This window comes from Salmo salar, chromosome ssa14 (genome assembly GCF_905237065.1).
Source record: "Salmo salar chromosome ssa14, Ssal_v3.1, whole genome shotgun sequence".
Classification (NCBI taxonomy): Eukaryota; Metazoa; Chordata; class Actinopteri; order Salmoniformes; family Salmonidae; genus Salmo; species Salmo salar.
In genome coordinates this window covers 63,980,641-63,994,412 of record NC_059455.1, presented here as the reverse complement: position 1 = coordinate 63,994,412, position 13,772 = coordinate 63,980,641, and the positions used below count along the sequence as shown (strand labels likewise).

Here is a 13,772-nt window from a genome sequence, read left to right as displayed (position 1 = left end):
CCTCCAGATGTCTAGTCAGGGGCTGCACCAGGCTGCCACCAGCCTCAGCACAACAGGTGAGGAAATTGATTTTTGGATACATTTGTGTTTTTGTGAAGCTAGGCCACAAGTGCCAGAGGTCTAAATTCCCTTTAGTGGACTAAGACAGAGACGAGTTCAGATGGTTCTCAAACCCAGTACCATGGGCATTGGGACAACCTATCAATGTCACAGTAGGCTGCTGAGGGAAGAACAGCTCATAATAATGGAAACCATGTGTTTGATGTATTTGATACCATTCCACTGATTCCGCTCCAGTCATTCTCCCCTATTATGGTACCACCAACCTCCTGTAATCAATGTAACCAAATGTACTGTATACCATTCATATTACTGATGGTTTTCTCTCTCTTTCTCAGTGACCAGTCCATCGCCCTCGGCAACCTGCCCTATGACCCCCAGTGGCTCTGCAACTATGAGCTCCGCCCCGTCCTCTGTTACTCCGCCTCCACACAGCACAGCCAGCAACGCCCCTCACACCCTCAGTGCCCACAGCCTGAACTCTGGGTGAGTCTCTCTCTCTCTCTCTCTCTCCTACTACTCTACACTTACTCAATCTAACACTGAACAATCCTTCATACTCAACGAATACACTTTGATAGTAGATGCTGGGTTAGTGTCCCCTGATTATATAACTCAAACTCTGTGATCTCCTCTATCCTCTCTCTGCACAGTCAACGACTACTGCACATGTGCTCAATCTAACACAGACTCCTAACACTGAATCCTCAACACACTTTTCTGTGTTTCACCACTTTGCCAGGTTGTCATTTCAAATTAGAATAATTTCCCAATGGACCTCCATAGTAAGATTCAGGTTGAATAGATTGATGAATTAAACACCAGAATGCACGCAATGACAAGCTACAGTACCTAGCGTAACTGACATTCTGAGACTTACAAGCATTTCGCTGCATCTGCTATAACATCTGCTAAACTGTGAACGCAAACAATAAACTGGAATTGGTGATATTTACTGACTTGCTGGGAATTCATGGTATATGACTACATGTGGTACGTCAAGCTACCCCACCTGTTTTGCAGCACATCTGCAAGTTCTCACACATATGAAGAAACATGCACATACACTACCGTTCAAAAGTTTGGGGTCACTTAGAAATGTCCTTGTTTTTCAAAGAAAATCACTTTTTTTTGTCAATTAAAATAACATCAAATTGATCAGAAATACAGTTTAGACGTTGTTAATGTTGTAAATGACTATTGTAGCTGGAAACGGCAGATTTTCTATGGAATATCTACATAGGCGTATAGAGGTCCATTATCAGCAACCATCACTCCTGTGTTCCAATGACACGTTGTATTAGCTAATCCAAGTTTATCATTTTAAAAGGCTAATTGATCATTAGAGAACCCTTTTGTAATTATGTTAGCAGAGCTGAAAACTGTTGTTCTGAATAAAGAAGCAATAAAACTGGCCTTTAGACTAGTTAAGTATCTGTGGAATCAGCATGATAACAGGCTCAAAATGGCCAGAAACTTTCTTCTGAAACTCGTCAGTCTATTCTTGTTCTGAGAAATGAAGGCTATTCCATGTGAGAAATTGCCAAGAAACTGAAGATCTTGTACAACGCTGTGTACTACTCCCTTTACAGAACAGCGCAAACTGGCCCTAACCAGAATAGAAAGAGGAGTGGGAGGCCCCGGTGCACAACTGAGCAAGAGGACAAGTACATTAGAGTGTCTAGTTTGAGAAACAGACGCCTCACAAGTCCTCAACTGGCAGCTTCATTAAATAGTACCTGCAAAACACCAGTCTCAACGTCAACAGTGAAGAAGCGACTCCAGGATGCTGGCCTTCTAGGCAGAGTTGCAAAGAAAAAGCCATATCTCAGATTGGCCAATAAAAAAGAAAAGATGATGGGCAAAAGAACACAGACACTGGACAGTGGAACTCTGCCTAGAAGACGAGCATCCCGGAGTGGCCTCTTCACTGTTGACGTTGAGACTGGTGGTTTGCAGGTACTATTTAATGAAGCTGCCAGTTGAGTACTTGTGAGGCGTCTGTTTCTCAAACTAGACACTCTAATGTACTTGTCCTCTTGCTCAGTTGTGCACCGAGCCTCCCACACCTTTTTGTTCCTGGCCATTGTTTCTGGCCATTTTGAGTTGGTAATCAAACCCACAAATGCAGACGCTCCAGATACTCAACTAGTCTAAAGAAGGACAATTTTATTGCTTCTTTATTCAGAACAACAGTTTTCAGCTCTGCTAACATAATTACAAAAGGGTTCTCTAATGATCAATTAGCCTTTTAAAATGATAAACTTGGATTAGCTAATACAACGTGTCATTGGAACACAGGAGTGATGGTTGCTTATAATTGTCCTCTGTACGCCTATGTAGATATTCCATAGAAAATCTGCCGTTTCCAGCTACAATAGTCATTTACAACATTAACAAGGTCTACACTGTATTTCTGATCAATTTGATGTTATTTTTATGGAATTTCTTTCCATTTCTTTCAAAAACAAGGACATTTCTAAGTGACCCCAAACTTTGGAACGGTAGTGTTTGTCTGCAGTCATAGACGTGCTAGTCAACCCAGACTCAGAACCAGGCCAATGCATACAATCAAAACATGTTGTGCTTCCATATCAGACATAAATGAGGGTGTTTGATTAATGAGCTTTCACTTAACCCTCTTGGTCCTTTCTCGATTAACCCTCTTGGTCCTTTCTCTATCTCTGCATTTGTGTGTTTGAATGTGTGTGTATTTGAATGTGTGTGTATTTGCACATGGATGAATATGGATCCATACATATTCCAGGAACACAATGATGGGAGTAAGCACAGGGATGAACCAGGCTCTCATCAGCAGCAATCCCCTGGCCACAATGCAAGGTGTGTTAGTCTGACAAAATCAGTGACTATCCAGATGATGGATTAGTATTCTGATTTGTAATAAGTGCCGCGCAACTCTGACTCTCACATACATCATGCTCTGATGACAAGAGGAGAAAATGTTGAGTTAACCGTGCAGATCTCAAGGCAGAAAGGAAGATGTGCCTCAGTTTGCTATCATTTCAACATGGGATTTCAAATCAATTGAAATTGCATGTCGTCACACCATCCCATCCATATCGCCGCCAAGTAGATAATGTGAGTGTCGTGTGTGTCTGTGCGTATGTGCCAAGCATGAGTTAGCTTTCCTGCAAGCTCTGACTGGCTAAGCTCTTCCTGCTTTAGTCATACTACTTTCTCTCATCTGTTGCAATATCTCACCTTCGTCATCGCCATCCTTCATCTCACCATCTCATCAGTTACAGTGTCACCCAAATCGATGCCCATGTACCAAATCGATGCCCACGTATCTGGTAGGTGTATTAACTTATATTCTTTCTCCTCCCCCACCAATCCTTCCACCTGCCTCTCTCACCCTGTCCCCTGTAACTCTATCATGGTTCAGCTCTGGCTGCCAGTGGTGGGCAGCTGCCCATTTCCAGTCTTGAGGGCGGAGGTCAAATGATCCTGGGCGGGGCTGGGGTTCGCCCCTCCCTATTCCTCAACCGCCACACCCTCCTGCCTATGGCGTCCCACCAAGCCTGCGTGGGATTGGTCGGCGGTCCCAGGGGCGACTCTCCGCCCCCCCGCGCCAGCGGCATGGACGTCGACTCCTGCTCCGCCTCTCCCTGCTCCAGCCCTGCCTCCTTCTGCTCGTTCAGCGAAGCCTCACCGCCGCCACTTGGCGGGGCCATGGCCGAGTGACGACGACACAACCCAAAGGATCCTATCAGAAGGAGGAGGAGGAGGAGTTTTAGTGGAGCTTTACAGAAACACCTCGCCTTTCAACCAAAGCCATCTCTCTCTCCCTCCATTTGTCGCCTTCGCTCTCTCTCCCGGAGTCTTTCGAAGCCAAAAAATACACAGATTGAAAGAGGAAGAAGAGAGCGAGGAAGAATGGAGAGGAGGAGAGAACAGGAGAACGGGGAGATTTAAACCAAAAAAATGATCTATCTATACAGTTGGAGAGGTGGCATTGTGGAACGTTTTGTCGGCAGTGAATGCTAATATACATTTACTCCTTTCTCTGGAAAAGAACAAATGAGCTGAAAAAAAACGGATGACAAAGAGGGCAGGGATGACAACTGAACTAAGACTTTGTGTGAGAGATGGGTGGCAAGGACAGGAAAGGAAGGAAAGACTTTCAACAAGCTTCAGCGGATGGATGGAAAGAAAACCAAATAAAAAAAAAACCTAGAAGGGAAAAACACACAAAGATAAAAATGACAAACATGCCAAAATCTCCAAAACCGAAATACCAAAAACTGAAACCAAAAAAAACGGAGAGAAAAGCTTTACTTAAAAGACTTATGATTCTGATCTGTCCAGGATCAGCACATCACCCACACTCAACAACGCCAAAAACGTATTATTTCATCGTAATATGTTCTTTTTAAGTTTTGCAACACATATTTTTGTATTTTATATGATTTGAGCATTGGGTTATGTCATACCAAATGAACATGATTTGATATAGATATCTTAGTAGTGTCAGTCCTCCCACATATCTTTGCCTACCTCTCTAGTGGCTGTACATTTTCAACCTATTTACAGTACAAAGCCGTGTTGTGGATTTAGCAGTCACCTCGAATAACAATTAATAACTTTACAACTTATTTTGTGGTTTATTTTCCTAATCAATTTCCTTTGTTTATTTCACATTTTGCTCATTGAATCCTCATTGTCATGATCATCATAATTATCACCCTCGTCATTAGGGTTATTATCTTCAACATTTGTTTAATATGATGAGATATTGTTGCCTCCTTTGTTTCATAACTTCTTATGTCCAATTCCCTAGCACCCTCCTCTTGCGTGGATAAGGGCACTGGGCCTTTTTCTCAAATGTTTTATGAGATTGGAGAACACATTGGGAGGGATGTTAGACCATACCTCCATGCAGAATATTTCCAGATCCTGTGTCTGCTCTTATGGACTTCCCTCTTCAATTCAAACGACAATGGGGTTCAAGTCTGGAGACTGAGAAGGCCATTGCAAAATGTTGATTTTTGTGGCCAATTAAACTTTTCTTTGTGGATTTTGATTAGTGCTTGGGAGTTATTGTCTTGCTGGAAGATCCACTTGTGGCAAAATAGCCCCATAACGTCAACGATCCACCACCATATTTTACCGTATGAGGTACATTTCTGCCTATTCTTCTGTATTTCAACGCCAAACCCACCACTGGTGTGCGTGACCAAAGAGATCTCTTTTCATGTCATCTGATCATAGCACTGCCTGGAGTTTTATAAACAGCATTGGCACTTGGATTGGAACCGGGTGTTGTGGTCAAATTACATGGAAATAGAGCTCTTTGGCCACGCACACCAGTGGTGGGTTTGGTTTTGAAAAACAGAAGAATATGTATAAAGGTACCTCAAGCCAATGTTAAAATATGGTGGTAGATCTTTGATATTATGGGGCTATTTTGCTTCCACAGATCCTGGGGGGGTCAATAGCATCATTAACTTTACCAAGTACCAACCAGGCATTTTAACCAAAAACCTGGTTGCCTCTGCCAGGAGGCTGACAGTTGGCCGCAAGTGGATCTTCCAGCAAGACAATGACCCCAAACACAAATCAAAATCTACCAAAAAAATTGTTAATTGACCACAAAATCTCAATTTTGCAATGGTTACCTGTTGTTTGAAGGCTCAGTGTAGTTATCCTTGCAAGGGGAGTGCGCTAGAGTATTAAACACCGGGGTGTGAATCATTTTTATCCTTATCTTTTATTTATTTATTTTTCTCTGAGCAATTGTATTAGTATAAAATAGTATATAATTTCCACACTTTTTTTGCAAACAATATAGCTCAGTATTTGTATAATTTATTTTATACTGTATTTTTTGCTAATCTTTATCAATGTATATATGAACACCAAAATGTACTCTAATGGCTGTTGCTTCAAGCGCACACACACACACACACACACACACACACACACACACACACACACACACACACACACACACACACACACGACTACATTAGAATGTATCGATGTTGAAGCTAAATAATCTTTAATGCTTTTCATTATATTTGTTTGCCTGTTTTTTTTTCTCAATATAATTAATTTTCATATCATTCCACCGACTTCATATCAGTCACTTCTAGTTAGTCACTCTTGGATACCAAAGCATTGTTTCTCCCGGCCGGAAGAGCCGGGAAAACAAGTGTTCAGACAGAGACCTCAGCCGTGTCAAAAACCAAACACCCCATAACAGAGGACGACTCAAAAACAAAAGGACAGCATCCCTCCGAGCCCCCAACCCCCCTGTCCTCCATCCCTTCTGCCCCTCTCCTTTGCCTCGAAAGATGGGGTCAAAGAGCCAAAAAAAGAAGATGAGAAGAAAACAAAAAGACTGCCCAGAGGAGTCAAAGGCAAAAAGAGGATCTGTTGGAAACTGCAGGGGAAAACGGAGGAGAAAGCTGGAACGAAGGACCAAAACCAAAAAATAACCTTACCAAAACCTACGTATGAGCGACTTAACTGAACAGATAAGAAACCAAAAACCAAATACAACACGTTGTGGACAAAGAAGTGGAGGAGGAAGATAAGGAAGAGGAGGAGGCTTTAGAGTCTGTCACAGCCTGAGAGGCTCCCTCTCTCACTCTCTCCTCCCTCCTCCATTTGTGACCTCACTTTGTTCACCCTTTTCCTGGATGGAGGAACAGCTAATGACCTCACGGAACTGAATTTAAGAATATATATTTTTTGTTTTTTGCTTTTCATGGTCGGTCTGTCGATTGCTGTATGACTTTGTCTCATTGCTTTCTACTTGTAATGGGGATGATGGGATGATTTATTGCCTATTTTCATATCTGGTCTGGGCTATTATTGGTGTGCTCTGGCTTTTTTTCATTAGGTGGTTGGAAATAATACTGTGAAAATGTAGCTTCAATTTTTTTTCTTTGATCAAGAATGTTGTGAAAAAGCCAAAACTGAATACCAAAAGCAAAACTGTTTGACACACAGACATACCAAATAACAACCAAATCAATGCACAATTGTCGGAGAGGAACAGTTGGATAACTGTGTTTGTGCTAGGGTTTTTTGGACAGATATGTAGAGAGACTGGTTGAGAGAGAAAGGTATGTGTGTGCGTGTGTGCTTGCGTTTGTGTGTGTGTGTGTGCATTCAGGCATGCTTCCATACATGATTGCGCACATACCTGTGTGTGAGATATGGATGGTGTGTATGTGACAGGAGAGCAAAAGAGAGACAGAATGAGTGTGTAGAAAGAGCTATTCTCTCGCATATTAACCAAACCATAAAGATTCAGTACACACTCTTCTGTCTAGTGTGCCACAGAATACTGTTCGATAAACACATGGAACTTCACACGTGAAATGAGGCATACTTGGGCACATATAGGCAGATATTAAAGGCAACCAATAATAATATTGTTGGGAGGGGCGGGCGGAAATCAACTGAAAACCAGTTGACCTACCCTTTATAGGGAATGTATCTGTTAGTGCTTCAATAGATTTTGTAGGAAAAAAGCTATATCTTCTACTGCTAATGTATAAAAGGCTGTGAAATGATCCTTGATAAAAATGTTGACGATAACGATGACTTGATTTTAGACCAACAGCTTTAAACTATCTCTCTTGGGATCTTTGTTTTGAAGGTGTATATCTATTCATGTGAGGTGGAAGATGAGTTTCTTTGCAAAAGATTTGTATGTTACGAACTCTCACTTGTTTGTTTATTGATTTATTCAATGATGTAATTCTTTTTTTTCTATTTCGGACCATTGTAATAGTTGGGGATTGTGAGGTTGTATTTTGAAGAGAGGTGTTCTTGAGATTAAGACAAGAAGACAAAATGCTTTAAAACACAAAGACAAAAAGGCCTAGCTTTAAAACAAAAACTGAAACCAAATGTAAAGACTGTTCTTGTAATGGGTGTCATCTCAGAGCCCGTCTCAACTGATAAAAGCCCTAACCTGACAGAGAGAGAGAGAGAGAGAGAATCAAACTGATCCATGAAATGGGTCCATTTTAGAGGAACACTGGCCCCTGAAATTTCTCCTTTCGCTTTTCTACTTACACCTGTGTGTGCCGATAGGAGTTCAAACACGTATATGTTCATACTATCTCCAGCTCTCTCTCTCTTGCTCTCTGATCTCGTCTTTTGTTTCAAGAGAGCGACGTCATATATACCTCATGTACTTTGATGAAAAACCAAATAGACAGAAGCTTTAATAAGACGTGTGACCATGGTCGTCTTGGCTCAGCAGAGGGATACAATAACTGGCCTGGCTATTGAGTTTGATGAACAAGACTTTCCAAAACTTTAAAAAAAGAACAGTTTGTAAGCAGTTTCCTCGGTTTTATAGGTAACACGTGCTATGACCTCACTCCTCAGAAGTAGATGCACCACTCGTCTCTCCTTCAGTGGGTCTTTGATTTCTGTTGACAGTGCTGTGAGGGTACTGGAGGTGTTTATGGCAATGTCTCTTCTGAAAAGGTGTGTGTGGGATATTAGCGTGATGATGATGCTGTACAGTATGTGTGCCTGTGAAGGGCTCTCCTGTGGTGGACGGAGAATGATACCAAAGTTAAACCACCACAGTGAGACCCGACACACACAACACACACACACACACACACACACACACACACACACACACACGGAGAACACACACACACACAAACACGGAGAACACACACAAACACACACACACACACACACACACACAGTTAATCCATGTGTATATAAACATTCAGGAGTCTTCATAAAGACTGTAAATGCTACATAATGGTATTTATTACCCTTCATTGATATCAAAAGACATACTACTGTCTTCAAGAGCACTTAATGCTATGAAGCTATGAGCCTTGAATTGTGACCATTTTATACAGTAGTTATAAGTGGCTATGAATGTTTGTTTTATGTGCTTATTAAGAATGTCCTCAACTTATAGGTCTCCATGAACTAAGATATTTCTTTGGCCTTGAGAACACAAATATGTCTGAACGTCACATCAAATCAAAGAGGATATAGTAAAAGAGAGAACAAACATACTCAATTTGCCCCATATGCTTTGTTTATTTTTTTAAAACATGTTTTTTTCTACAATACAGCTTAAATCCAAAGGTAATTTAATGAGGATGGCAAAGAAAGATTTTACTAATGAAAACCTCAATAGTGAAAACCAAAGAGCTCCACCACACCTTCTTTCTTTTACAAGTAAAAACTTTGCATTTTTCTTTTTGATGATAAAAACGGCAAAAGTTCTCTTTAATACAATGATGTTTGATGATGATGATAACTATGATGCTGATGATAACTAAAACACTGCTCTGTAACTTTGTATCTGTTACGACCCATTTCCTTTCTGTTTGTGAGTAACCTGCTTTTACCTCAAGGCTCTCTCTCTGAGTTAGTAACCCGTTTTTTGATTTTGTTCCCAACTGTTAAACTGCCCCTTACTCATCGCTATCGGTGTGCCTGTTGTTTGGGGGGAGGGGGACAAATGAAACAGTAAGTGTTAGGAATAAAGTGCGAATTTAGACCAATCTCTCCATGTCTTCTATTTATTCGTCCTCTTTGTGTTTTCAAATAGGTATTCATTCTATCAAAACCAGCTATTGAATATCTAGCATTTGACTAAAGAGATACATTTACAGTGCCAGTATGTAGATTTAAAGCAGTATTTTGAACTACATTTTAAGCTGAGTTCCATCATAATTCACAGTTAACATTGTTTTATTGACCAAAAAGGATCCAAATGGGTATTTCTGCATCAAGGGAAGAATATAGTACAGTGCATTCGGAAAGTATTCAGACCCCTTGTCTTTTTCCACATTTTGTTACGTTACAGCCTTATTCTAAAATGGATTCAATTGTTTTGTTCCTCATCAATTTACACACAATATATGATAATGACAAAGCAAAAACAGGTTTAGACATTTTTGCAAATGTATTAAAAAATTAAAATTGAAATATCACATTCACATAAGTATTCAGGCCCTTTACTCAGTACTTTGTTCATGCAACTTTGGCAGCGATTACAGCCTTGAGTCTTCCTGGGTATCACATTGCAAGCTTGGCACACTTGTATTTGGGAAGTTTCTCCCATTCTTCTCTGCAGATCCTCCTTGAATGGGAAGCATTGCTGCACAGCTATTTTCAGGTCTCTCCAGAGATGTACGATCGGGTTCAAGTCCGGGCTCTGGCTGGGCCACTCGAGGACATTCAGAGACTTGTCCCGAAGCCCCTTGGCATTGTCTTGGCTGTGTGCTTAGGGTCGTTGTCCTATTGGAAGGTGAACCTTCGCCCCAGTCTGAGGTCCTGAGCGCTCTGGAGCAGGTTTTAATCAAGGATCTCTCTGTACTTTGCTCCGTTCATCTTTCCCTCGATCCTGACAAGTCTCCCAGTTCCTGCCGCTGAAAAACATCCCCACAGCGTGATGCTGCCACCACCATGCTTCACCTTATTGATGGTGCCAGGTTTCCTCCAGACGTGAAGCTTGGCATTCAGGCAAAATAGTTCAATCTTGGTTTCATCAGACCAGAGAATCTTGTTTCTCATGGTCTGAGAGTCCTTTAGGTGCCTTTTGGCACACTCCAAGTCGCTGCCATATGCCTTTTACTGAGGAGTGGCTTACATCTGGCCACTCTACCATAAAGGCCTGATTAGTGGAGTGCTGCAGAGATGGTTGTCCTTCTGAAAGGTTCTCCCCCCGATTGCTCAGTTTGGCCAGCTCTAGGAACAGTCTTGGTGGTTCCAAACTTCTTCCATTTAAGAATGATGGAGGCCAATGTGTTCTTGGGGACCTTCAATGCTGCAGACCTTTTTTTGGTACCCTTCACCAGATCTGTTCCTTGATACAATCCTGTCTCGGAGCTCTACGGACAATTCCTTCAACCTTATGGCTTGGTTTCTTTCTGACATGCACTGTCAACAGTGGAACCTTATATAGACAGGTGTGTGCCTTTCCAAATCATGTAAATAAGGTATTTCTGTTTTTGTTTTTTTTAATACATTTGATACATTTCTAAAAAACTGTTTTTGCTTTGTCATTATGGGGGATTGTGTGTAGATTAATGAGGAAAAAAACAACTGAATCCATTTTAGAATAAGGCTGTAACGTAACAAAATGTGGAAAAAGTAAAGGGGTCTGAATACTTGTATATTGTCTTATCAATGCATGCATGTCTTATCCCTGAAACCCTATTACCGGTTTTGATCAAGAGGGTCCTAAGTTGGTAAACTCAAGAATAACTGTCTATATGCAAAATAGAGACCTTGATAAGAGGGATCAGCACAGTAGGTACACAAAGAAAAGTAGGTTAGAGGTCCATTGTCTCTAGACACTTTCAACTGCTTTCCACTGTTCACTCATAAACACTACTGTTACTTTAATGGGTGTAAGATATTATAGTATCATTTTATAATATCGTCATGATGAACCCAAACTCAGCTATAGTATGCTATAACCACACTGTGGTTTGGAGTTTGGTCAGACTTTGTGCAGACTTTCTAGTAAATTAGTTGGTGGCAAATGTGGGCCACATAGTGTTTTTCAAATTGAAATCAAGGATATTCCATGGATCCTTCTCTTGAAATGATTTACAATACTCATCCTACATGATTGCTACATTCATTCATTGAGATTAGACTTGCTGCTTTCCAGAAGCATGGACGAAGCCTCACGGTAAAACATCTACTGTCAAAACTTATTTAGTACGTCAGCCACACATTCAACAAATGGAAACATCATCACAAATAGAAATGGGGTCAGTGTCAAAGACGTGCATGTTTAGTGTCTCTGATAAGCAAACAGTTCATATGAGAAACTCGTAAACAGAGGTAGCCTCCCTCATGACGTGAATTACAAAATATCCTCCTCTTCGGTACATTAAAATAATAGGACCAGAGCCCACTCTGGGAGGTTGTGTGTGTGTGTGTTTTGGTTACTTGGATACCAAGTACTCAAAACCAAACGGACACTTGCGTCATCTTAATCGAGTGACAATGCTCATCTTAAATCATCCTTTCACAAGACTGCGTAGTGTCTGTCTGAGCGTTACTGCGGGTAACAAACTGCTGATGCTTTTAGTCTGGTGTGGTAGATCTGGGTGGCCTAGTAGGAGGAAGGGAGGAGTGGGGGGGGATGAGGGATCTTTCCAGTCAGTCCCAGCCCAGTCCTTCCTCCTCTCTTCTGGGAACTCTTGTTTATCCTACATGTGTTAACCAAGGAATCCATCAAGGCCTAGTAATGAGTGGAGAGCCTGCTGGGCTGTTTCACAGAGTGTCTGTGTGTGTCGGCCATTAACACAAGTTCCACTGCCTGGTGTGGTGAGAAAAATACCCCCACGCCCCTCCCTCACACACACACACACACACACACACACACACACACACACACACACACACATACACTCACACACACACTCACATACAATGTAACACATTCACAGTCTCACACACACACACACACATTCAGTGTCACACACACACATTCACAGTGTCTCACACACACATTCACAGTGTCTCACACACACACACACACACACATTCACACACACACACATTCACAGTGTCACACACACACACACACACACACATTCACAGTGTCACACACCACACACACACGCATCCTAACTTCATCCTCATGTTCAGTGACCATGAATAACACTCTCTGTTAAAGCTTTAACATATTCTGCCACACAGAGCTGAATACAAGGAGGGGCGTAATATAATGGAAACAACATTTTGATATTACAAGGACAACAAATTTTGTGGCAAATTTGAGTGGCTCATAGTTTAATACAGTGCTGAGGCTATTGGCCATTTCTCTCCTAATGTTTATTGCCGGTATGTATAAAATTCACAACCAGACACCACACAGACTGGTGTGGGCTTAGTGAAAGGCCACATCCATGCCCACACTGGCCTATTTATAATGGAGTGTGGCATGGACCAACACATTCTATGTTGTCATTGGCCAATGCCTTGGCATCTGATACATTGGTGCTGCTAACCACAGCCACCACTAGATGGACACATACACTAGAATGCGAAAACATAATTTGAGAAAGCCTGGCTGGCCTGTGTGTAGGCTACGTTTTAGAATTGGCAGACAGCCAATCATGTCTCCCATGTACTGTTGCCGTTTGAACATGGAAGTTTTTTTATGTATCATTTTGGAAGGGGACCTAATTCAAAGACAACCTTACTGAGTATTTTATATAGACCAATATAGAACTGAGTACCAAAAAAGAATCCTTGAGAATGACTAAGAAAACAAATGTACTGGAAGTTGAGTACCTTGCATTCCTGACTTGAGAATGACTGGCAGGGTGCTGCGCTATTCCCAAAATGACTGTTAAACTGTCCTGGTAGCGTCATAACCGGTACAGACGCGTCATGCCAGTTGAAGTTATTTTGAATACATATTTGAATTTGAGGTAAACACAAGTAGTTGTGCAGGTAACACCATGTACTGAGGAGGAACAATTGGAGTGGTTTTCATTTTTTAGATGTTATGCCGATACATGGGCAAATTTGTACTGTTTGATTTTGATTCTAACCGGAATAAGAAAGAGACCCTTTACTTTTCACTGATAAATGCCATATACCGGTTAAGTGTTTTCCGATGTGAACGAACAGAGGATTTCCATTGTGCTAATGAATGAATCACAAGTTCATGTGTAGGAAGTTTCATTGTGAAAATGAATGAATCACATGCACTCATG

The 13,772-nt window shown here is 41.4% G+C and overlaps 1 protein-coding gene across 6 annotated transcripts in view; it reads left to right on the top strand.

The window, feature by feature from the left end:
* LOC106569975 (POU domain, class 2, transcription factor 2) overlaps positions 1-9,587 on the top strand; it is a 50,745-nt gene extending 41,158 nt beyond the window's left edge. For 4 of the 6 annotated variants that reach the window (XM_014141778.2, XM_014141776.2, XM_014141775.2 and 1 more), the window contains exons 12-15: positions 8-56; positions 399-546; positions 2,828-2,901; positions 3,467-9,587. In XM_014141778.2, coding sequence (XP_013997253.2) covers positions 8-56; positions 399-546; positions 2,828-2,901; positions 3,467-3,765 — 570 coding nt within the window. In that variant the 3' untranslated portion in view covers positions 3,766-9,587. Of the gene's footprint in view, positions 1-7; positions 57-398; positions 551-2,827; positions 2,902-3,466 lie in introns of those variants that run through there. The other 2 variants (XM_045694665.1, XM_014141780.2) reach the window with 2 other exon arrangements.
* The last annotated feature ends 4,185 nt before the right edge of the window (positions 9,588-13,772 follow it).